At 38.2% G+C, this 26,931-nt stretch overlaps 1 protein-coding gene and 1 long non-coding RNA gene across 2 annotated transcripts in view; both read right to left on the bottom strand.

Moving 5' to 3' along the window:
* The window catches only part of DIP-lambda (Dpr-interacting protein lambda), a 206,339-nt gene extending 186,628 nt beyond the window's left edge, over positions 1–19,711 (bottom strand). The window contains exons 1-2 of the mRNA XM_068293340.1: positions 19,247–19,711; positions 16,606–16,791 (exon numbers count right to left, since the gene is read on the bottom strand). Of these exons, the coding sequence (XP_068149441.1) occupies positions 16,606–16,791; positions 19,247–19,711 (651 nt within the window). The remainder of the gene's footprint in view (positions 1–16,605; positions 16,792–19,246) is intronic.
* Positions 19,712–21,042: 1,331 nt separating this feature from the next.
* LOC137587245 (uncharacterized) lies at positions 21,043–22,715 on the bottom strand. Its single transcript, XR_011033910.1, has 2 exons — positions 22,244–22,715; positions 21,043–22,190 (listed from the first exon to the last, which is right to left on the bottom strand). It is a non-coding gene; the product is annotated as an uncharacterized lncRNA (long non-coding RNA).
* Between the last annotated feature and the right edge of the window lie 4,216 nt (positions 22,716–26,931).

Here is a 26,931-nt window from a genome sequence, read left to right as displayed (position 1 = left end):
TTGCAATTCTCCAAAAATCCTAAAGAGCGAAATTCTATATTCCTTCCATTGTTTGCAGTTTTTAATAATGTTTCGGCCTCTTCTGATCAATCTATTTCTAATTTATTTGCTAACTTCTTCTCGACTACGTACATATCAACTAAGTACAACTCTAGTCAGATATATCCATATCCTATAACGAAATCCAACTGTATTCTTTATCCTATTATAACGCAAAGTTCGGTAGCTAAGGAACTAATGTTGATTAAGCCGGTATACTCACCGGGCCCAGACGGTATTCCCGCTTGTGTCCTGAGGTTTTGTGCGGAGTCATTGTGCTCGCCTTTACTTAAGCTTTTTGAGTTGTCCGTTACACTGTCCGAGTGTTCAACTATATGGAAGGATTCGTTTATTTTACCTCTTCACAAATGTGGCAATAACTCCGACGTCACTAATTACAGAGGAATTTCTAAATTGTCAGCGATACCTAAACTGTTTGAGAAAATTATGACGTCTCAAATACAGCATTTATGTAAATCTATTTTTTCGCCATACCAGCATGGGTTTGTCAAGAATAGGTCTACCACAACTAACCTTTTACAATTTACATCACTTGTTATCCAAGGTTTTAAGACACAAAAGCAAACTGATTCGATTCGGTAAACCATGCCTTGCTCTGCTTGCTTGGATTTCACAATATCTAACAAGGGGAACTTCAGGTATGAGAATCACTGATTTGGATGAATTTTGGATATGTTATAGAGTACCTCGTCATTATGAGAGCTATATGATATAGTGGTCCGATCCGGCTGAATCCGAGGTATACAACCCCTGCAGTATATACAAGCCGACGTGCACAATTTCAGCTCTGTAGCTCTAACGGTCTAGGAGGAGTTTTCGTTGACCCAGACGGGCGGACGGACGGAGAATCAATTTCATTGGCATTGAAAATGAAGTACGTAAGTTGTCTCGCCGACTTGGGTATACCATACACCAGGTGAAACAAATATTTCGAATTTCGAAAACCAAATGTATGTTTATTAAATTTTTACATGCTATGTGCTATCTCGCTTTATTAAGCCTATAAACTACTGTGCCAAATTTGATCAATATCGAATGACTATATCATATAGCTGCCATAGGAACGATCGGTCGCAAACAGTGACTTTTATAAATAACTTCGTTACTTTTAACGCGATTGCTTTCAAATTAAACATTTGTTAGTTTAATATATCTGTTAATGACTGTGCCAAATTTGATCAAGATCGGGCGACTATATCATATAGCTCCCATAGAAACGATCGCTCAAAAACAGTGACTTTTGTAAATAACTTCGTTACTTTTACCGCGATTGCTTTCAAATTAAACATTTGTTAGTTTAATATATCTGTTAATGACTGTGCCAAATTTGATCAAGATCGGGCGACTATATCATATAGCTCCCATAGGAACGATCGGTGGAAAACAGTGACTTTTTTAAATAGCTTCGTTACTTTTAACGCGATTGCTTTCGAATTAAATATTTGTTAGTTTAATATATCTGTTAATGACTGTGCCAAATTTAATCAAGATCGGGCGATCGCTCAAAAACAGTGACTTTTTTAAATAACTTCGTTACTTTTACCGCGATTGCTTTCAAATTAAACATTTCTTAATTTAATATATCTGTTAATGACTGTGCCGAATTTGATAAAGATCGGGTGACTACATCATATAGCTCCCATGGGAACGATCAGTGGAAAACAGTGACTATGAGCAATATCTTCGTTATTTCCTATGATTGTAGGCCATTCTTTCGCAAACATAAGCCTTTTTAGATAAAAAGTTCTTCCACATTGATGGCTAATAGGTAAGGAAAGAGTTACTAAAAAAGTTGCAAGGGTATACAAACTTTAACGCGGTCGAAGTTAGCTTCGGCCCTCTGGTTATACCCTTGCAAAAAGGGTATATTAATTTTGGTCAGAAGTGTGCAACGCATAGAACGAAGCATCTCCGACCATACAAAGTATATATATTCTTGATCAGCACGACGAGACGAGTTCAACTAGCCATTTCCGTCCGACCGTCCGTCCGTCTGTCCGTCCGTCCGTCTGGATCAACGCAAACTCCTCCTAGACCGTAAGAGCTACAGAGCTGAAATTTTGCACGTAGGCTTGTATATACTGCAGGCGTTGTATATCTCGGATTCAGCCGGATCGGACCACTATATCATATAGCTCCCATACAAACCGCAAAGTCACGAACAGTGACTTTTCTCAATAACTTCGTTATTTTCTATGTTATTATCGTGAAACTTAATATTAAAGAGTTTATTACGCTTATAAACGACTATGCTAAATTTGATCAAGATCGGGTGGCTATATCATATAGCTCCCATAGGAACGATTGGTCGAAAACAGTGACTTTTGTTAATAACTTCGTTACTTTTAACGCGATTGCTTTTAAATTAAACATTTCTTAATTTAATATATATGTTAATGACTGTGCCGAATTTGATAAAGATCGGGTGACTATATCATATAGCTCCCATAGGAACGATCGGTGGAAAACAGTGACTTTGATCAATATCTTCGTTATTTCCTATGATTGTAGGCCTTTCTTTCGCAAGCATAAGCCTTTTTTAGATAAAACGTTCTTCCACATTGATGGCTAATAGCACTAACCATAGAACACATAGATGGGACAAACTCATGTTTTTTTGATTGCAAACGCTAGCCTAGTCATGGAACCCCAGAGAACTTCGGGAAAACCCGAACGTTCGTACTCTCAATGAGAGCGTAAAGTGGGGAGAGGGCCAAGCAGCTACGAAAATAATTTAGTGTAGCACAGACTACAGAACGACGAGGGCAGGCCTATGTCGCTTGTGATTTCGTTCTGTCTATGTATGTGTACACTCGTCGGTAATGCTCAGGCTTCGTAGTGTGTGTGTGACGTGAAGTTGTACAACATCGCATTTCAATAGCTCGCTCGACCAAAATTTTTAATTTTCGACAAAACAGCGACAATGCGAATAGGATATGCCCCTGTCGAAAGAATATCATGAAATATTGGCCCTAGCTTCGTATGTATCCCGGTGGCTGTGCCGATAAAGTGCTCGCTTGACGATCGGAATGTCCCTGGTTCGAATCCCAACTCGTACTCGTTAAAAAGGTTTTTCTTTGCCTATTTTTTTATTTATATAAAAATATTTAAAAAAAAAACAAACCAAAAAGAAACAAAATAGAAAAAAAAAGACAAAAAAAACCTTCGTCAACGATAATCGAGTTTATTTCTATTTTGTTTTTTTTCCTTTTGTTTATTTTTATTTTTTTTATTTTTATATAAATAAAAAAATAGGCAAAGATAAACCTTTTTAACGAGTACGAGTTGGGATTCGAACCAGGGACATTCCGATCGCCAAGCGAGCACTTTATCGGCACAGCCACCGGGATACATACGAAGCTGAGGCCAATATTTCTTGATATTCTTTCGACAGGGGCATATCCTATTCGCATTGTCGCTGTTTTGTCGAAAATTAAAAATTTTGGTCGAGCGAGCTATTGAAATGCGATGTTGTACAACTTCACGTCACACACACACTACGAAGCCTGAGCATGTACCGACGAGTGTACACATACATTGACAGAACGAAATCACAAGCGACATAGGCCTGCCCTCGTCGTTCTGTAGTCTGTGCTACACTAAATTATTTTCGTAGCTGCTTGGCCCTCTCCCCACTTTACGCTCTCATTGAGAGTACGATCGTTCGGGTTTTCCCGAAGTTCTCTGGGGTTCCATGACTAGGCTAGCGTTTGCAATCAAAAAAAACATGAGTTTGTCCCATCTATGTGTTCTATGGTTAGTGCTAATAGGTAAGGAAAGAGTTACCAAAAAAGTTGCAAGGGTATACAAACTTTGAGGCGGTCGAAGTTAGCCCCGGCCTTTTGGTTTTATTTTATTATGTCTCAGCTTCAGACAGCTTTTACAACGAATTTGAGCTTTATAAATTGAGTCAATGTTATCGAGCAATCGGTGTTGGTCATCTGTCCAAAGGATGCAGGCGCTTTAGCCTAAGCCTGGAGGTGTTGACGGCCAGATCATTGGTTAAAGGATTCGGATTAGCTTCATGGCGGTCTTTATAGAGCTTGCTGTGTCGGCCTTTTAGTTCAGCTATCGTGGGAAAGACGTGTATATGCATAACTTGGCTGTTTGCAAATGTTGATCAAATATGATATTTTGCTAGATATTAGTATCAAATTTGAGTGTGCCAAATTTGATTGCAGAAGGTAGAAAATTGCGACAGATAAATATGGTGTCTTTAGTTAGAATAGTCTTTGAGATAAACGTTTCTTTTAAATTGCGGGGGCGGAAAGGGGCGTGACAAAAATCTATATATATAAAAATAAACTGATGTTCGTATTCCCTATACAGACGTTTTCTAACAGTCAATTTAAAAATAAAGTCAACTGTTGTTTTAATGTCATTGTAGTGCTCTGTAATATACAATGTGAAAACTAAAGGAAAAATTCGAATATTGTGTTTTTATTATTGTGTAGTAACATAATAGAAATTCGAATATCGTGTTTTGTGCAGTGTTTAGTAACCCATATTATCAAACGTAACCCATTAGCAATCTAATCATTATGCCACGTCCTAGAAGATCTAATCATTCCCGGCGGAGTCGTAATGCAATTAGGCAACAGAACAACGCGAGTCAATTATCCGACGAACAAGGAGAAATTACACGAGAAGAGCGCCGCGTTAGTATTCAACGAAGAAGAGCATTAATTCGTTTCAAAGACGGAAGCAAGGTGATGCGGTTTCTGGGTATCCAGATGCGTTCTACTGATGCTCTTGGTCGTATGTATACAGTTCATCCATGTTTCTATTTGCGGTTGTTGCTGGTAAATGTGCGTGGGCCAACTTCATTTGAGACACTTCGAACTGTTAATGGTGTAATATTAATAAGAAGGTATAATAAGAATTGAACTTATTAAAAAACGATACCCATTAGTATACGACAACCGCTGAAGCCATTATCTCTGCATCTCCAAGTCAGATACGCACATTATTCGCTATAATAATTCCGACATGTTTTCCATCAAACCCATGTAACCTGTGGCACAAATACAAGGATAGTATGTCAGAAGATATTTTACGTCAAATTCGTGTCAGTTCCAGAAATCACTCTTGATCGAAGATATGTGTTACCTCATGTGCGGTAATCTATTATTCAGACGCATTTAATCGAGAATTGGAACGGGAACGTGAATATGATCACGAGGAATTAGATTTAGTAGTTCAAAGGAATGTACCCCTGTTGAATTACTAACAAAAGGAAGTTTATGATACTTTAATGAAGGCAAACGCTGATGAAAATTGTGGTTTATATATCCTAGATGCCCCTGGTGGATCTGGCAAGACATTCCCTATGTCATTAGTTTAAGCAACTGTTCGGGCGAGATCCAACATAGCGGTTGCAGTTGCTTCTTCTGAAATAGCAGACACTTTGTTTGAAGGATGCCTTACGTCTCATTCAGCATTCAAATTACCGTTTAATCTTCAAACTATTGAAATATTGCAAAACACTCAGCAATGGCCAAAGTTTTAGCGGCATCGAAATTCATCATCTGGGACGAATGCACAATGGCGCATAAACGTGCATTAGAAGCACTTAACCGAATATTAAAAGATTTACGCAATGACTCGAGATGTTTTGAAGGAGCAATGATTTTACTGTCTGGCGATTTCCGCCAAATACTGCCAGTAATTCCAAGATCTACGGCTGCCGATAGAATAAACGCTTGGCTCAAATCGTCAAATCTATGGCGCTATGTGAAGAAACTGCAGCTGACAACAAACATGAGAGTTACATTGCTTAATTATACATCTGCTGAAGGTTTCTCGGAACAATTCCTGACTATCGGTAATGGTCAAGTACCTGTCGATGAATCGATAATCGATCAAATAATTTCTGCAATTTTGTCTCATCAAAAGACGAACTTATCATCAATGTATTTCCAAATATTATTTCTAACTACAAAAATAATGAATGGTTGAGTGAGCGAGCAATTTTAGCGGCTAAGAATAAAGATGTAGATGACCTGAACTACATAATTCAAAATAAGATCATTGGAACAATGCATTCATTCAAATCTATTGACTGCGCCACAAATGAAGATGAAGCCACCAACTATTTGGACGTGAGGTTGGCTATTTGCGTCTAAAGGTTGGCTCCGTAGTAATCATGCTTCGAAACATAAACCAACCAAAACTGTGAAACTGTACGCGTTTGGTGGTTAGTAAATTGATGAACAATGTAATTTACGCTACGATAATGATAGGAAAATTCAAAGGTGAGGAAGTTCTCATTCCGAGGATCCCGATGATCCCAACCGATATGCCGTTTGAATTTAAAAGACTTCAATTTTCGATACGTCTTGCATTTGTCATGACCATCAACAAATCACAAGACCAATTCTTAGAAGTTTGTGTTTTAAATCTAGAACATTCATGTTTTTCCCATGGTCAATTATACGTGGCATGTTCACGGGTCGGAAGACCATCTGCGTTGTTTGTTTTTGCGCCTGATAATAAAACAAAAAACTTCGGGTATCACAAGGTACTTAAGTGAAGAGCAACCTATGTACTAAATACAGAAATAATAATGAATGATTAATGTAGTTATTTAATTTTTTTTGTGTTTTGTGTTTGTGTTTTTCCGGAACAGAGTTCGCCGGGTCTCTAGTATTTTATATAATCCAATCACCAACATACTGAAGAGCAACCTATGTACTAAATACAGAAATAATAATGAATGATTAATGAAGTTTAAATTAAATTTTTTTGTATTTTTTTCCAAAAAAAAAAAACACAATCTGCTTATTTATTGTCATTTTTAAGGCGAAACAAAGTTCGCCGGGTCTCTAGTTTGAAATAAATTAGATTGAATTAACTTGAAACTTATTCCATTCATTGCAGCTTTGATGTGAATTTTATTCAATCAAACATACATATATGCTTATCGTCTAAAAGAGTCAAAGTAGCCCCTCCTAAGACCCTCTCTGGTTAATGAAAATTGCTCCAAAGGCTAAGGGCTATCTAGTGGAACACATGGCTCAACCGTTAAGCCCTGTAGCTATTTCATACAAGTCCGAGTCAGAGCTGGAGTCCTTTTTACACTGAGATAGTAAATTCCCATCTGAGGTATTTCTGCCCTCTTGCTCAACGTACTCGACAGCAGAGAAATTATCGCTGAGATTAATTGTCGCGTTTGAAACAAGGTTTTCGTCCAATCGACACATCTTTCAATTTGATACTAAACGTACCACCCAACACACCTTCCGACTCGAATTTATGAGAAGCAAAAAAAAAATTGGATTAGTCAGCAGCTCTAGGCATGGTACGACAAAAATATTTGTGAAAAGGGGTTAAGGTTAAAACAGGATCTACATGCACTCTTTTCTGTTTATGCACGCGCATCATAAAAACCTGCAACAATTTCAACAAAACTTCCCCTTCCACCCGACGAGACTTTATGACACGATAACGATACAAAATTACAAGCTACAATTCGAACATCTGAGGTTCTAACGATTGACTTCCGTTTTTACACAAAAACGAAACGGGTGAGAAATAACAATAAGAAACCTACACACGCACACGTTAGCAGCTACCTGCTAATAAAACCTAAAAATAAACACTCCCAACAGTAACAAAATCTAGGGATAATAATATTCAAAGTCAATCTCTACTGCCTAATAAATCGAGATGAGAGAAATAGAAATATTGAGCACTAACGTCCAGGAGGTTATTAACGCATTGTCTGAAAGGGATGGTCAACTTGAGGTCAGGCAGAGCAGAGCAGAATATGGAAGCCTACAAAATAATGATGAGTTATATTTATTAGAAAATAACGGGTAAGGCCGCTTTGACAATATTCGAGAAGGAAGGAAGCGACTAGACATGGGAGACAATAAATGGCAGACAGCGCCTCTCAGTCAAAAGATGCGCTAAGGATGTCTTATCGTCTTGCAGCAGGGACGCGACACTGTAGAAGCCTATCCCGATGCTCACGACAGATCATCCAGCCAACCGGCAGAGCCCCGTTAAGAACAAAAATTTGTGAACACAACTCATCGCGTCAGGAACAGCAGCTAACTACATCCAAGAACGGCAGGTCCCAAATAGTTATTTGCCTCCTCAAACAAACTACCCTGTTTTAGTTAAAAAGAATCCTCGATAATAACTTTTAAAGTAGGGGCAAATTTTTCAAACACTTCGGAATCAACACAAACGAAACCTAGCCTAATCGAATTCGACGGAATCATCGAAGATGCTGTCTTAGACCGCGCCACCAATCTCCTAAGATTAAAGCAGGCCGTGAAACTTCATTAACAATCAGAGATTCTACCGCTTTAAACTCCAAGGCAGCAACTCCACACCGGAACTAGAAAAGATAATTAACCCCTACAATCATATCTTCGGCCCCCTTTTGACGACTCACGGTGGCTACAGAGGCAGAAATACGAACAATTGACGAAGAGCCCGTTCACACGCATATCCATTCCCTGCCACCATGATGAGAGAAACTAAGAGTCAGATTATTGAGTTTCTGGAAAATAAGATCATCAGACTCTCGAAAAGTCCCTATAATTCACCTGTATGGGTAGTACCAAAGAAACCAAAACTAAATGGGAAAAAACTATATAGACTGGTGATCGATTTTCAAAAACTAGACACTGTAACGGTTGCTGGCAAATATCCTATCCCTGATATCAATCCTACATTGGCTAGCCTGGGAAAGGCAAAAAAACTTTACCACCCTCGATCTGACATCAGCATTTCACCAAGTTTAAATGAGAGAAAAGGATATACCCAAAACCGCCATATTACCTACTTCTTCGTATTAAACGACGAATACGAATTTTTAATATTTCCTTTCGGACTGAAGAACGCCCCGGCTATATTCCAAACGATGACGGTTTATGTCCTCAGAGACCTAATTGCAGTATGCTGGTAGGTGTATACAGACGATATCATAATCTTCAGTAAAAATGAGGAGGAACGCATGATCGACATACTAAGGGTGTTTGAAATAGTATCTGAGGTGTATCTCCGGATTAAACTGGATAAAACGAGCTTCATGAAAACCTAGGTAACTTCCTGGGATACAGTGTCCAGCGACGACATACGTACCGATGAAAAAAGGTAGTGGCAGTCACCGAAATGAAACCAACCTGAAAGATCTCAAGAGCTTTCTGGAGATGATTTCGTACTACAGAAAACTCATCCGCGATTAAGCCAAGGTGGAGAAACCACTCACCAACATCACAAGAGGTGACTTGTGTCAGGTCAGAGCCAATCAATCAAACGAAAATGTGACAAGTGCAAAGACCGGGTTTCTTTGAATCGAAATGAATGAACCAGACGGACACGCCAGTGTCCATTCGTTGGTAGGCTTAAGCTAGACACAGACTAAGCAGTAACTAAGTGAATAAAGTAAATTTTATAACGTGAAGTAAACAGTGTGTTGTGAATTAACAAACTTAAAACCTTGAACTCCAAGTGTCAGATCCTTCGTTACCATGGCAAGATAGACAATGTTAAAACAATTTTTTTTTTTTTTTTGCGCTTGGCCAGACAACTTTTCTTTCCCCGTTTTTTTTTTTTTTTTTATTTTGAAACGAAATAAATTCCAATTGTATGTAGATGTTTTTAATTAGTTGAATTAGTTATATTAGCTGTATCCATAAAAATTTTTTTTTTCCTTTAATTATTCCTAGTCATGTAAGACTACAATTTTTGTGAAAAAAACTTTTATTATGTTATTGTATTTTGCCGCTATGCTACATTTTTCGGTAGAGTAAACTGCTCGTGGCGACGCTGACAGCGGCCATCAACCATCTTGGATAGATTTAAGGGACCACTTCCCAGAGTACGGGTAGGCTTAAGCTAGACACAGACTAAGCAGTAACTAAGTGAATAAAGTAAATTTTATAACGTGAAGTAAACAGTGTGTTCTGAATTAACAAACTTAAAACCTTGAACTCCAAGTGTCAGACCCTTCGTTACCATAAGGATAGACATCCTTATTTACTGTTTTTATCTTATTTTTTCTGTTCCTTATTTTTATGTTATTATTTGTAGCTATTTCTATAACCTCGAATGATCCTAAATAGGCTTAAACAAGCTTGTAACCAGTTTCGTTTCTGTTTTTTCATATTTTCTTGTAACATTATTCTAGCTCGATTATGTGCTACTTCCAATCTAAACAGGAAACAAAATATTGTAACTATATTTCACAATCAGTTTAATTTACTGATATATATGAAAGAATGTACTCATTGAATATCGTATGACTTCTTTTAATAGTTCTTTAGTTCTGGTGATGAGTCCGTTTCATTGTCCCTAATGAACATCATTATTGGACTGTACTTCAGAATAAAAGTTTCTAATAAAACCTTTGCAATTGTTGCAACTAAAATTGCTAGTAATTATTTTGTTAAGTCACATATTAAAGTGACGTGCCAGTACATGTACAGAATTTGGTGTCTCTAGCTCAAATAGTATTTGTGAAAATTGGTTCGGCATAAAGTTTAAATGAGCTTGATCACTGTAGGATTTGGGCAAGCCTTTATTTCGAAGAAAATAAAAAAACAAGTGAAAGATGGTTATAAGTAATTTTCAAAATGGCATGGTATTTGTTTTCATATCAATGTAGTATTACTCAGTACAAACAATCTACATATAACTTCAGGCACCAGAAGCAATATTCAACTTGGTGTTCACTTCGCAGTGGTAGATCTCACACTTGTAAACACACACTCACACCATTCAGCTTCCGATGCATCGGAATGCACATACCTTTTGGATAGAATAATCAATTCTTTGTAAAATATAAAAGTCTCAATGTTTACAAATAACCACTTTTGTGCAATTTAACTTTTTAGCGCATAACCTCATATTCCTGCATAGGGCAAGATTTTAATAAAACAGGAAAAAACGATTTGATTTGAAGCAGGTGCATGTAGTGTATAGAGCTCCAGGTTTGGTGGATGCGAAATTATAATTGAATAGTAGGTGTTTTTTTTTTTTTTTTTTAATTGCACCAAAACATATTTTAATGTTTTAAGTTCAGTTTTGTAGATGGCAGATGCAAGCAATAACAGCACAAAAATCGTTTGTGCGACTCTAATGTCTCATTTATGCATCCACAAAGAGGAGTACACATAAAAAAATAAGGTTAACTAAAAAAAGCGGTAAGGTATATTACAAAGTTGCTGGTTGCTATACATATGTATAAGCCAAACCCTCACGCAAAGAAAAACAAAGAATCGCAGACTATTTCCACATAAAAATGCTGCTTTCCGGACATATGGAAGCTGCAAAAGTTGGTCCTGCTGCCAAAACCAGGCAAAAGCCTAGATGAGCCATCAGGATACAGGCCAATTTGCCTAATAGACACCATAGGCAAGGTCCTGGAATCTATTATATGTGCGAGGCTAGAGTCAGCCATCAGGCTAGGCGGCGGTTTGTCTCCCAATCAATATGGCTTTAGAAAAAGTAAGTCCACAACTGATGCCATTTCAAGAGTGGTCGATATTGCCTCAGAAGCTAGTAAAGGTGAGAGATGGAAAGGAGGTGCAAAAAAATATTGCCTGCTGGTCACCCTCGACATAAAGAACGCTTTTAACACTGCCGATTGGGGATCTATTCTTGACGCACTGCAAAACTTTGGAGTCTCGGCCCACATTCATGCCATCACCTGGAGCTACTTCGGAAGGAGGCAGTTGGAGTACACATCCGATGCAGGGGCGTGCTGCATTCCATATCTGGCGGGGTTCCCCAAGGATCCGTTCTGGGCCCTTTGCTATGGAACATAATGTATGATGGCGTCCTGAGGTTGACACTCTGTGATAGCTGTCAACTAGTAGGCTATGCAAATGATGTTGCACTAGTCGTCGTTAAAAAAGAGATTAAGCAAGCAGAGGCTGCAGCAAACATGGCCATCGCAAAGATAGTAGAATGGCTGGGCTCCGTGGGACTCAAATTAGCGGCGCAAAAAACAGAGGCCGTTCTAATTTCAAGCAGGAAACTTGTTGAGACAGCACAAATTACTGTTGAGGGGACTACGGTCCAGTCCAAAAGAGCTATCCGCTATCTTGGCGTGTGGATAGACACTCGGCTAACCTTTCGAGAACACCTAGCAAACATCCAGGAGAAGGCATCTGTATGCGTGCGTTCGTTGTCAAGGATCCTCTTAAACACGAGGGGCCCAAAACAAGAGACGAGAAAGCTGCTGACGACAGTACACAGCGGCTCGGATCTGGAAATCGGCTTTATTAGTAGAAAGCTACAGCAGGGGCATACGGTCAACCCACAGACTTTGTGCACTCAGAGTCTGCTGCGCGTTTAGAACGGTATCTGACGACGCAGTATTAGTGTTAGCTGGGATGCTGCCACTTGACATTCAGGCGGATGAAGACACAGTCGTAGCTGCAGCACCTAGTGATAAGCCCTCGAAGAAACTGGCACGCGCACATGCTAGAGGCAGAAGCCTATTAACATGGCAGAGAAGATGGGGCGCGTCACAGAAGGGCAGATGGACCCACCTGCTGATCCCAAATATAGAGAAGTGGTTAGGCAGAAAGCATGGGTCAGTAAATTTCTACCTAACCCAGATACTTAGCGGTCATGGATGCTTTAGGCAATATCTCCATCGCTTTGGACACGAAGAATCGCCTATGTGCACAGTCTGCAGCGATAACAGGGTAGAAGACGCACAACATATTCTTTTTAGGTGTCGGCGCTATGAGTCCCAAAGAAGGCACCTAGAACTCACTGCAGGGGCTGGATTAACGGTGAACAACCTCGTGGATTCAATGGTTGGCAGCCCAAAAACATGGGAAGCGGTCAACAGCTTTGCAGCATATGTAATGCGGGATCTGCGACAATCCGAACGCATGAGAGCTGGAGCGTCGTAGAGAGAGCCACCGACCCTAGGAAGCAATTCCCACGAGGACGTCCCCTAGGATCAAGCTCCCTTTATGACATCTTTTTCCTATGTATATATCTATCTATACTATCTATACCTATCAATAAAGGAATAAAAAAAAAAAAACTATGTTCTCCACAGCTTACCCCATTCACTAATTGGGAAATTATCGACGACCTTCACGGAAGCGATCACTTTCCAATCCTTATCTCCTTATTTTCTCAATCAAAAACAAATAACTTCTTTCGTCCTTTTTTCAAAATTAAAGAAGCCAACTGGTCAACCTTTACCCAATCAACACACGCTTTAAGTGAGAAAATACCAATAAGCCCAAACATTAACAAAGAAACTGCAAACATTTGCAAAATCATTATTCAAACTGCACACCACAACATACCACAATCCTCTCCCAACCGCTTCAAAACAAATACACCATGGTGGAATAAAACTCTCACCGAACTCAGAACCAAAAAACAAAACACATGGAAAACTTTCAAACATAATAGTAACACTGATTATTTAATTAATTACAAAAAAGCCAACGCTCCCTTTTGGAGGGAACTTAGACTATCCAAAACCAGAGCTACAACTGAATTCACCTCCACAATAGGACAGAACACCCCCTCCCACAGAATCTGGGCCAATATCCGACGCTTTTGCGGACTCAACCCAATCAAACAAATCCACTGCATAAAAAACCCAACCAACTACTTACCCACACCAGATACATCCTCCATAGCCCAACTATTTTCCCAACACTGGTCAGACCAATCCAAAGACATCAATTTCAATCCAACCTTTATTACAAACAAACACTCTAATAAACCATTGAACTATATACCCCACCCCTCAGCACAAATAATAGAAACCGACATAACGCAAATTGAATTCCTATCCGCACTTCACTCACTTAAAGGTACCACACCGGGCCTCAATAGAATATCCTACCCTATGATAAAAAACACCTCTAACACAGTCAAAACAAGAATTACCCACCTCTTTAACAATGTATTTAAAAATTTCATCCCACAATCATTTAAAACCAGTCTATTCATCCCCATTCTCAAAACTACCTCCAACAAAACATTTATTACCAACTATAGACCAATCTCCTTAAACTGCTGCCTATCAAAAACCCTCGAAAAATCATAACCAAACGTCTTTGGTGGTTTGTCACCAAAAATAACCTAATCCACCCCAATCAATCCGGATTCAAAGGTGGCAAGTCGGTTTCAGACGGTCTGCTCACAGCAGACTACCTAATAACCAAATCGCTGCGTAAAAAAAAAGCACTGTTCTGTCATTGCCCTTGACTTCTCAAAGGCTTTCGACAGAGTCGGAGTGCACTCCATAATTGACCAACTAATAGATTGGAAACTGGGCCCCAAAATTATAAATTTCATTCAAAACTTTATGTCCAACAGGAAAATTAAAATAAAAATCAACAACACATTCAGTTCTCCTTTCCCACTCCTTAATGGCATCCCCCCAAGGTTCACCAATATCAGTTATCTTCTTCCTAATCGCCTACAACAAACTTGCCAATATAATCAGCTTACAAAAAGAAATCCATTTTAGTGCCTATGCAGATGATTACTTCCTTATAGTCCCACTCAACAGCGAAAAAAAACAAACCTTTTCGCAAACATCCAAGAATGGTGCTCGTACTCTGGAGCTTCATTATCCCTTAACAAATGCCAACACCTACACATTTGCAGGAAGCAAAACAACAATTGTACCCTATCCTCCAACAATATAGCAATCCCCCTAGTAACCCAACTCAAAATACTAGGACTAACAATAAACAATAAACACAGATGGGACTCACACATTAAACACATCCAACCATCCCTTAACAACAAACTGAATATAATAAAATGGTTAGCAAGCCCCAAGTTTAACTGCAACACCCATACACTTCTTAACATAACAAAGGCAACACTCATAGCCAAAATAGACTACGCCATATGCATTTATGGCCACGCGCCTAGATCTACGCTAAACAAACTAAAAACAACATATAATGCTGGAATACGCACAGCCCTTGGCGCTCTCCCCTCAACACCCATCCCCAATCTACTTTTCGAAGCCAACCTACCTACAATAGAGCAAAAAAGAAACCTCATGACAGCCAAAACATACAAAACAATCCTCCACAGTGCTAGCTCTCCAATCCATAAATTCACCATTTAAATAAAAAATCAAAATAATAAGAAACTAAAATCCACACTAGAAAAAATCATTACGCTTTGCAAAGACCACAACATTCCCTACCTTCCACCACCCAACAGACAAACAATCACACCAAACAATCACACAACAACAACATCCACACTTCCTTACATAAGTTTAATAAACCTGACACATCACCAGAAATATATCAAAAAATCTTCCTAGAACATAAGACAAACACAAACAACACAAATATATATTCACCTCCCTGCAACATAAAACTGCCACATTCGCCATAACCACCGATACAACAGTTCTAAAAACAGGCATCCTACCACACTACTCCTCCATCCTCTCCGCAGAAACAATAGCCATTCTTGAAGCAATAAAGCTGACAAGAACCAAGAAAGGTAAATTCATAATATGCTCCGACTCCCTGTCAGCTATCAAATCCATAAGCAACATCAACAACAACAATTTGTACCCCACTTTAATAAGATCAATCTTAACAAAAACCAACACCAAAATAAAACTCCTCTGGATCCCCAGCCACTGTGGCATTAAAGGTAACGAACTTGCCGACCAAACCGCCAAATCGACCATAAATATGCCCCTCCACTACACCCCCCACTTGAATTGCACTGATATAAACAAATTCCTTAAAAATAACTTTTCCCAAAAACTTAAAAACAACATAGACAGCTGCAACACATGGTACCAACAGTTAAACAGCAATCGAACACACACAGGAGACTATCTCAGAAATACTTTACAAAAAGACATAACAAGGATGGACCAAATAAAAATTCTAAGACTTAGATTAGGACACACAAGATTCACTCAACAACACTACATCAACCCGAACGACAGAACACCCTGTCCAAACTGCAACTCAACATCCGACCAAAACATAGAACACGTACTAAAAAACTGCCCTGCAACCTCCCACATTAGGGAAGAAATCTTTGAACAATTTCGCCCCATATCAATCCTTGCAAACCCTACTCCAACAAACCTCTTAATGATTATAAACTACCTCAAAAAAACAAATTACTACCACTACTCCTATAGGTTTAAATTTAGGAAATATAATTAATCATACAAAATGGAAATGTAAATAAATAAATAAAATAGGTAAATGAAATAGGTAAACTAAATATGTAAATACACAAGCCGAAGGCCCAAGCAGCTAGCGCTTAGTAACTAAGTTCCGACTAATTTGTAATTAGTCCTAACTCTAAGATAAATAAATAAATAAATGGAAATGATATTTGGAAGGTTTTGCCTGTGCATTGAGATACACAAGAAGAGTTTGGAACATGTAAAAATATTAGGGCCAAGGACTGCAACTTCGGCATAGCCGATGTTAGCTTCTTTGATATTTTTTGAAAACAAAAAAAACGTATTTTAACCGTATTAAAAATTTGATGAGTTTAACAATATGATGGATGGAATGGACTGTTAATTGAAATATTTACCAAGCTCTTCATTGGATCTGTGTTGACTTGACACATATAACTGCCCGAATCATTTAGCTGGACATGCGATATGTGAAGTTTCCAGGTATTGTGTCCGTTATGTGTCACTGATAATCTTGGATTAAGGGAGACCATATGTGTGTGTATGCCAAGTATTGCTTTTGAATCTGACTTAATCCAGGCCACCTGAAGTTAAGAGAATACAAAATGCTTAACAGGTTTTAACAGAACAATTGGGTTAGTTACCCCAGAAAAAATTTACATTACTGCTTGCTGCAAAAAAGGAAAACGATATAATGATATTAGGCTATAGACTAAAGCCTCTCACTGTAGCGAAAAGTAAAAAATTAAAAAGAGTCTTAAATAAATAAATTTCAGAGGTGTCACAGAAATCGATATCGGCTTGAACCCAACCGAAAAGCAAGTGTCTTATGTCAAGATACCGATTTGTTGGATACATTTATTACAGCTTAAATTCTAATCGAAATAATACCAATTATATATATGTATATTGTGTTCTTCCAACTAAATCATCTACTTCAAATTTTTGAGGTTTGGCATGCTTCAAGTCGAATCTTTTTTCCCATTTTTCCTGTTCAGCTTTTATATTTTCTGCCGCATGATGACGATTTAGTCGTACATCCGTTTCTTCAAACTGGTCTTCAGCCATTGCTTGTATAATTCGGTTATACGATGCATCTTTGGGATTAAAATTAAATACCAAATCGTTCGGAGAAAATTTTGTCGTTGAATTAATGTTTGTATTCATACTCCACTGTATGTTGAACAAATGTTGATCCCAATCTTTGCTTTTATCCCTACTTGTTTTCAGCGCGTTTAGTAGTGTTTTATTCATTCTTTCAGCTTGACCGTTGGCGCGTGGTGTGCGCACTACTGTATTAATATGTTGTATGCCATAGTTTTGCACAAAATCTTTGAATTCCTTTGATGTAAATGAAGTACCTCTATCTGATATGATTGGTAATGGTTGTCCAAAAATTCCAAACATTTGCGAAAGCGCTTTAATAACTGGGATGGTCTTTGTGTTGCGTGTCGCGACTAATATGGTGGACTTGGTGAATGCGCATACTACATATTACCAAAATATAAATATTTCCACTCTTGCTTTTTGGAAATGGTCCAATATGATCGATATTTATTGTCCGGAATGGTATCGGTATTACGTCTTGCATATGCATTTTTCCATCTGGTTTTCCTCCTTTTACTTTATTGATACAACACTCTGGACATGAGTCTATGTATGACTTAATAAATTTTCTCATCCTCGGGAACCAAAAATAACGACCAATTCGTTCAATTGTCTTCTGCGTACTGTAATGACCTACATCATCGTGATTGCTTTTAGTAATTCTCCAACGAATTACTTGAGGAACTACTAATTTATCTCCCTTATCTATCTTTCGTAGTAATTTGCTTTTTGAAATAACATAATCGTTTTTTACTTGCTTCCAATCAGCACTTTTATCTTTCATTTTAAATATTTGCTTTAGCTTTGGATCTTGCTTTTGCATGGTATACACCCAATCATCATCTATTGGAATGACTTTAAAAATGCCATATGTTTCCATAATGCTGCTTTGTTCTTTAAGTACTGGTTGTCTGCTCATACCATCTACATGTGGTAAATCTAAGCCCGGTCGGTGCTTACATATGAAGTCGAATTCTTGGAGTCTGAGCCACCATCGCGCAATAGGCGGCTGAAGAGCGGTTGATTTCTTTAATGTTGCTACAGCGTTGCAATCCGTTATTACTGAAAATTGAGATCCAAGAAGGTATACACGAAATCTTTCCAATGATTCGGCTATAGCTAAAACTTCCAGTGCATGGCTTGAATACCGACTTTCAGAATCCGTACAAAGTTTACTCAATTAAAAAACCGGCTTGGTATCCTCGACTTCCTTTTCTTTTTCTGGTTGAATTCCTTTACCAGTTATAATATGACCTAGAAATTTGACTTTTTTTTCTCTAACTTGCACTTAGATGGACGTAGAGTTAATCCCTCGGATTTAACTGCTTCTAAAAATTCATTTAGAATCACTTTTCCTTCGTCAATTGTTTTTTATGAAATAATAACTTCATCAACATAGCTTATTATATTTCTTTGATATTTGAGGTTTCGTATGATATCTGCGATGACTTTTTGGAATACCATTGGCGCATTTATCAAACCAAAAGGCATGACATTAAACTCAAATAATCCGTCTGTTGTCATAAAAGCTGTAAATATCTTGCTTTCGTTGCTCATTTCTATTTGATATATGTATATGCTAACTTTACTAATTGCTCTTCTACGACTGGCATCGGGTAGTGTTGTTTTACTGTGACTGCGTTGAGGGCTCTGAAATCCACACATAAGCGATGTTCTCCATTGGGTTTGGGCACCAAAATCGAGGATGCTGCATGTGGTGATGTGCTTCGTTGGATTATGTTGTACTTCATGAGTTCATCTACTACTGTTCGTAACGCTTCTCTTTTTGCAAACGGTACTTTATATCGCCGTCCCACAATTGGATTCGTAGTTGTTACTTTGATCTCCATCTTTGTTGATTTGTTGATTTCTGCCAATGTTTAAAAAATCTTCGGCAAAGCATTCTTTATAAGCGCTCAATAGATCACTCACCTGTTTGCGTTGAGGATCGTTAACCTTAGCACCGATGTCAAACTCGCATTTTACCTCCATCGGAGTTTTAGTTGACTTCGTTTCGACCGTTGTCTTCCCCTCTGCACATAAAATATCCCTTCCTAAGAGGACTGCATGATTAAGTTCGTTATCTTCAACTACGTATATGCATACATCTATTCGCTTGTTATCCCAAACGATCTCCGTTAACAGGCATTCCTTTGACTCAACAATTCCTCCTCCAAAACCTCTGAAAGAATTGGTCATAGCCTGTAGAACTGCGTCCTTCGGTACCTGAGTCTTTTGCATGAATGTATTGTCACTGCCAGTGTCTACAAATGCCTCATACTCGTGACCTTCAATAAGTATTTTCTTCAAGATTGGTGGACGTTTCTTATCCTTTATACTATCAACTTTCGGCACTGTTGAACGATTAAGTCTGCAATCTTTTCCTTCATGTCCCATCTTAGAGCAAATCGAAAATCTTGGCCTTTTCGATTCAACCGGACACTTGGCTGCAATATGTCCAATATTATTACAATTAAAGCATTTTGGACCTTTTGCCTTATTCTCCTTGTTAACTTCCATGTTCTTTGCGGTATCTGCCGATGCGTATTTCGCCGTACGGTATGACTGCCATACGGATGAAGAATTCATATTCTCCAGTGACCGAAATAATTCTGAACATGTACATAAATTCATGGCTAGTAAAGCTTTTGTCGACTCTTGCTGATTTAATCCGTTGATAATATATGAGTTGATGGATTTATCGTCTATATTAGCTTTTCGACCTATCGCCATCATTGAGTAGAAGTATTCATTTAAAGTTTCATTATGTTTTCTTTTGCGTCGCATCATTTGCCTGTGAACATCTGATATATTAATTACACTTGGAAAATCCTTTAGTAGAGCATCCTTAAATTGACTCCATGTCTGATATACTCTTTGTGAATCCAGCCAGTCTTTTGTTACTTATGGACTTATCCGTTGTCCCAGCTTGTTGCTCAACTTCGTCGTGCTGATGGTTTTCTTCCGACCTTGCGGGTTCGTTTACACGATCCTGTCGTTCCATCATCAGATTTTGTGTTCATCCATTTGTCTCTGCATCGTACTATTTTGCTGGTTGAAATCGTATTCGTCCTTGTTTATTTGGTCCGTTCCTAGAATTGTCCTAATTTCATCGATCTTGGCTTGTTTGTTACTATTTACATGAATATTATTTGTCTGTAAAATAATATCCAACTCCGCCACTCGTAGTGTAGATAATTTAACCAGCATTTTCTTAAACCTTTTTTTTTCCTTTTCTGTCGTGCTTTTTAGATCTGGACCTTTCCCTCGATCCGTTGTAGCATGTAACGTTGAATCTCACAAGGAGTGTTAAGCAGATGGTCGTTCATAGTGCTGGCCGAGTACGCGATAGGTTCGGCTAGGGTCAGGTCGGCTGGGAGTGGGTTACACGATAGAGATTAGCCAAAACTATAGTTGCTCACATTCGATACAGACGTAAAATTTTAAATTCGCGTACTTAGGGGCACCAAGGGATAACGGTACAGGTTTAGATGCGAAAGAAAGAAGGCCTGAGGAGAACAGAAACAGGAACACGTTAAACTATGTAGTATCAGGAGGCACACATGTTCGTTTATGTCATGGTATCCTATAGGCCTATCATGTGAACGCCCACCCTACCATGATCCTCGGGCCACGTCTGAATTGAGGATCCCTCCAACATGTCTTACGGCCTCTTTTTATCTCTCAGTCGGTTACATGGTTCCCCAAAATTTAACGATTATAGGGAGTTCATTTCAAAGAACAATAGTTTTATTAATTTCTAAACTTATGAACAAGGCAGGATTCATTTCCTAATTTAATTCATTCTTAATATCTCTTTCGGAAACAAACGAACTTAATATTATTCAGAATTAATGAAGTTAATATGTATTTGTTCTTTTGGGCTATTCAAGCTTATCTTCGTACTTTGAAATCTTAAACTAAATACTGGTCGAAAAATAAGTTTGGATCTTATCCTCAATTTCATACTATATACGATGTAGCAATGCGGTTATCAAACATAATTATTCTCGTTATCTTGAGGTTAGGTTACAAAAACCAAATTTAATCAAATTTACAAAAAATCGAATCATATCAAACTGATGCCGGGAGAGAAAAGGATAAAAATAACAACTACACGGTTAAATTTCCTAATAAATTCAAGTATTGGCAATGGCACCAACGTCCAACATATTCAAAGGCTCCAAAAACGAATAACCCGAATCAATTAATAATTTTTTTTTTTTTTTTATGGTTTGACTAACAGTTTTAGTCCAGCGGCGAAAGATCTTTCGAAGCGGAGGCTGTTCAAAAATAGATAATATGATTTAAGGTAGTCAGAAGCCTCTGATTTGGTTTGGGAGCACCCGTTTTCGATTAAGCACATTAACATTAACATTATTCGTATCCTCTCTTTCTCTCTGTGAACAAATAACTCTTATAAGTATTGAATGTCTAAGTATTACAAGAACATTGTCTTCGAACGTCCCTAGGTCATGCCAATGTGTTGCAACTGCTTCATTGGGTACCCGTGTAGTAAGACCTGAATTCCACGGATTCAAGTTTTTTTTTTTCTTTTGGTTAAGTACTCGCGATAATCATTGGCAGGACCGAGAGGCTCGAATGCATAGACACCATTAAATTTGAAGGGGCTTTTAAAAGCTTGCACCCATCCTGATTATTTTACGGCTGCACTGCACAAAACCACGTGTTCTTTTTCGGAATGAGTCCGGTCAAAAATGGACAGAAAGGCGCAGGTTAAAACTTCCTTCGCTCAACGTTTCGTTAATTGTCGTTAATTCGTCATTGAGACTGAGTCCTCTTTCCTCAGTTGAAATATCGGACTTGGCGGTCTACCACTCAGGGGTAATCTGCTACGTACTTGTGGTGCCAGTCCCTAGTAGGAACAGGTTAATAAGCTACACGTCAAACAATTATATATATATTTACCCTATGGAGAGCGACACCACAGCCACACAAATTTTGGAATAAATTTATTCCGATTGGAGCGGCATAAGCCAAAACGCCATAAAAAAAAACGATGTTATTGAACGCGGAATTAATTTCTGCGACAAATCACAGGAGCTCCGCGGATATTCTCTCCAATGCACTACCAGAAACTACACCAGAACCAAGTTGGGTGTTTTGTTGGGCAATCCTATCAAGGATGCAATTAAAAGGGTTATATTTTTTTCTTGCACGATACACGCGGTGGGTGCAGCAAAGATCGCCGTGAAGTTGGCAGCGAGGAGTGTAGCACCTCCGTCTCCTTTGGGAGTTGAGTTAAGAAAGAACGAGGCCACGCGTATTTTAATCTTTTAATTTTCCTTTCGCCAATATTCTTTAATCTAGGGCTGAGCTTTAAGCCGATATCTCACCGATCGATACGTGACGACTTACGTGAATACGTAAGGTCATAAATTATCGATAACACTATGTACTGATCCGGGTACTAAAAACAAGCTAAATGGTTTGTTTCCACGATTAACCATTTTCGGTTGAGTTTTCAAATTTCGAACGACAAGCGCATGTTACACGGTATATCGATGAATCCTATCGATACATTCTATATTTAGGTATGGACTTTTCCGCCTCTTCTATGATTGCCTTTCTCGTGGAGATTTCTTCGACGACGTTTGCTTCGTCCCCTATGACTTGCCTTTGTGGTTGTCTTGCCTCCCCGTGAAATCCGTGCAAACTTTTTCCGTTAATTTGGAAATTCGTGACCGTTTTGCGATTCGTGCCGTTGCGTCTTTTCCCGCGTTTTTTTTATATATATATCCTTGGCTTTCTTACAGCTTTGGAAGTTTGTGACCGTTTTGCTTCTTTGCCGTTTTGTCTTTTTTTCCACTGTTTCGTTGACCTATAGATATATCTTTTACTCTTTCGGGAAATCGTGACCGTTTTGCACTTTTGCCGTTTTGTCTTTTTCCCTTGTCTCGTTGGATTCTTGAATTTATTCCATCACTTATAAAAATAGATTATTCCGTCTTTTTCGAAAGCCGTGTGTCTTCGTATCCCACTTCTGATTTATCAAGATACCGATTTTGATACATTTATTACAGCTTAAATTTTAATCGAAATAATACCAATTATGTATATGTATATTGTGTTCTTCCAAAGACGTCCGATCGTCACCGCTTCTCCAACAAGACTCTCGTACTCTCCCTTTACGTTTTCTCTCTATGCTGTCTCTCTGTATGCTCTTTATTTATGTTTTCTGTCTCTGTATGCTCTCTATCATTCTTTACACTTAGAAATGTCGTTTGACAAGCATAGTTCACAACTCCAAAGTTCAAACTTGGGTTTGAATTTTTTTTTCTTCTTTTTTTTTTACGTTTAATATATATTTGTTGAATCTACTCTTAAATTAGAGCCTAACAAGTTTGAGAAATTTTTTTTAATATAGTACTTAAGATAAATCTTGGGGATATTGCAGGCGGCCCTAATCACTTATTATTGTGTTATTCTGTCATTTCTTCTAAGACGAGTTCTATTATTAGTTCGCGTAAGGGAATTGGCAAGAACATTAGGGTGTGCATCCAGTTTCGCAGAATACTTCAGTTGTTGACTACCTATTTCAGATTTTACGCTAGGTATATTTAGATCATTTTGAATGTTGTCGTTCCGTATGTACCACGGAGCCCCCGTGATTGATCTTAAAATCTTCAAATATTTGATGCCATGTGTTTAATTTGTGTAGACGCATACTCGCAGTTCCCGTTTACTATTCAAATGACATCGGTAACAACCGCGAACACAATCTCAGCTTTGTCTTCAATTTTTGCAAAGGATATCGTAAGACTATGGTCAGCGATAACGGACCGCAGCTTACGTCTGAAGCATTCAGTTTTGCATACTCCATTTCACCCAGCCTCTAATGGATTGGCTGAGCGATTTGTACAATCTTTTGAAATTTCTGTCAGGAAAAATATTCAGGAAGGTTTGGCTGTACGAACAGCAGTGACAAAATATCTTGCTTCTTACAGATTCACCCCCCAATGCACAAGGTAAATCTTCAGCTGAGTTATTTCACGGTCGTTCAGTTCGCACCGTATTAAGTCAACTTTTCGAAAAGCCTGTCGAAACTAAGCAAGAGCTGACAAAATACAGCACAAATCAAAAGGTATTTACCCGAAATTTCTTGAGTGGAGAAAAGTGGATCGAAGGCATTATCGATCGACCAATTGGACGAATGCTGTACGTCGTACGTACATCAAAGGGCTCTGTTTTTAATTTTATTTTATTTATTCATTTACGTCAACTAAGAAAGCAGGCGACGAAAAAGCTTAAGCTAAAGACAGATAATAATTAAATGAAGAAAGTAAACATCCCCGACCCGGTGGAGGTGTTTTATTTGCACAAGGTGCCAGCTATGCCCCGATTCACAGCCAATGTGGTCAGGGATGAGTTGCAGCCAACCCAAGTCCAGAATATTTTCATTGGTTTCGCTGATTAAAAAGTATTGTATATATAGAAAGAAGAGGGGAAATTAGGTGAGAAAGGTTGTTAAAAGATAGGCATAGAGCACGAAAAGGTTCGTGAAGACAGTAGTTAGTCAGACATCTATTAAGGTGAATAGGAAAAAAGTTTCTGGTCCGACGTGAGGGAACACAAAAATATAGCGTATCTAGTAAATTGGTAGAAATGACTTCGCCGTTGACTATTTATGGAGAAAGAGAATGCCAAAAACGAGCCTACGGTTATATAAAGTGAAAGAAGATTAATAAGAAGAAGTCTGTCAAAATAAGAAGGTAGGCGAAGACTCGATTCAATACTATGCTGGTGAACATCATATTGCGGGTTCCACACTGGCGAGCAATATTCTAGGGTAGGGCGAACTAACGAAGTATATAAAACCTTTGTTACATAGGGACCATCAAATTCTTTGTCCCAACGTTTAATGAACCCAAGAAGGCTGCATGCTTTATTGACAATTGAAGAAATATGAACATTAAATGAAAGTTTAGGGTCAAACATAACGCCTAAGTCTTTGAACGATGGTACACAATCTAACAGAACAGACTTAATAGAGTAATGAGCTAGGAGCGGAGACAAACGACTGAAAGTCATAAAAGAACACTTAGAGGCATTAATCACAGAACGCATCGAGATCTGATTGCAAGTACTGTTGGAAAGAAGGATCATTATAGGAATAACAAATCTTGACGTCATCCGCAAACATGAGTACGCGTGAATGAGCCAAGGCCAAAGGCAAATCATTTATAAACAATGTAAATAATAGTGGGCCCAGATCACTGCCTTGGGGTACACTTGACGTAACTCGAACAGTTTTAGATATCGAGGAATGAAAAGACACCTTTTGGGTACTGCCAATAAGATACGACTTTAACCAAGCCAATAGTTTTGGGGAAAAACCCATGATGGTAAGTTTCGTTATTCTAAAAGGTTGGTAAGCGACGAACGACCTTTCATAAAGCCATGCTGACAAGGAGAAATAGTGGATCTGGATAGGTGTTGAAGGGAAGACGAAATAATTTTCTCAAACAGCTTAGGTATTGCCGAAATTTTGGCAATGCCACGGTAGTTAGAAACATCCGATTTGCTACCCTTTTAAAAAGCGGAATAATAAAAGACTCCTTCCAAAAATCAGGAAAGCTACAAGTCTCACTCGATATAAAGAATAACCGAGATCAAGGCTTAGATAGGGAAATCGAACACATTTTAAGGATGCAACTAGGTATATTATCAGGCCCGGGAACGAAGGAAGACGTCATAGATGACAAGCTAGAGATAGAGTCGACTGAAAGAATTTAGCAAACAGATCTGCAATATCTGAATCATTATTAGCATACTGGTCATTAAGTCTGAAGGTGGAAGGTATTAAATTAGAGCGTCGTTTAGAATTTACAAAGTTGTAAAATCTTTTGGGGTTCTCATAAAATTCAACCTTACAGCGAACGATATAATTATTGTAGCATTGACTATTTCAAAGACAAAATTGAGATTTGGCTACACAATAATTTGCATTTTTAAGTCGCGAACCAGTTCTTAAAATATCTCGATTTAATGTTACGGAGATTAGAGAGCCTACGTGTGAACCAGACCGGTGTACTGGAGACGCTAGGGGCATTAATATTCGCACGCATTTGTCGATTAGAGAATTAAGAGCAGAGTAAACAAAATTCACTGCACAATCTATATCACAGCACTCAAATAGAAACGACAAATCAAAAGGGGAAATAAGGTTGTTAAGAAGATTGAACTTTGTTTAAAATGTTATTAAATGAATTAGTAACGGAATTGTAAGAAATAGTAACTTCAATGGTAGTGTGATAAGGATCTTCAGGTTTTACAAGGGGCTGTGTTTGACATACAGAACTAACAGTGGGATCCGAGTCAAAAACAAGTTCAAGGATTATTTTAGAAGAGTTAAGAAAAGAATTCAACTGATATAGCGGACATTCAAGTAGGCTATAAGGAAAAACATTTTAAGATGAAGGAATTAAGAAAGATAGATTATCATCAACAAGCCAAGAAAATCACCTAAAACTATAAGAAAATCACGATCTTTAAACTAAAAATAGTTCGTAAAGCATCAGCATGGTGCACGTAGATCATGATATCAGAAGCTGGAGGAATATATGAACAAGAGATATATAGGCTAAAGTTAGAAC

This window comes from Drosophila tropicalis, unplaced genomic scaffold (assembly GCF_018151085.1).
Source record: "Drosophila tropicalis isolate 14030-0801.00 unplaced genomic scaffold, ASM1815108v1 contig_1, whole genome shotgun sequence".
Lineage (NCBI taxonomy): Eukaryota > Metazoa > Arthropoda > Insecta > Diptera > Drosophilidae > Drosophila > Drosophila tropicalis.
This window is presented reverse-complemented; position numbering and strand designations above follow the sequence as displayed.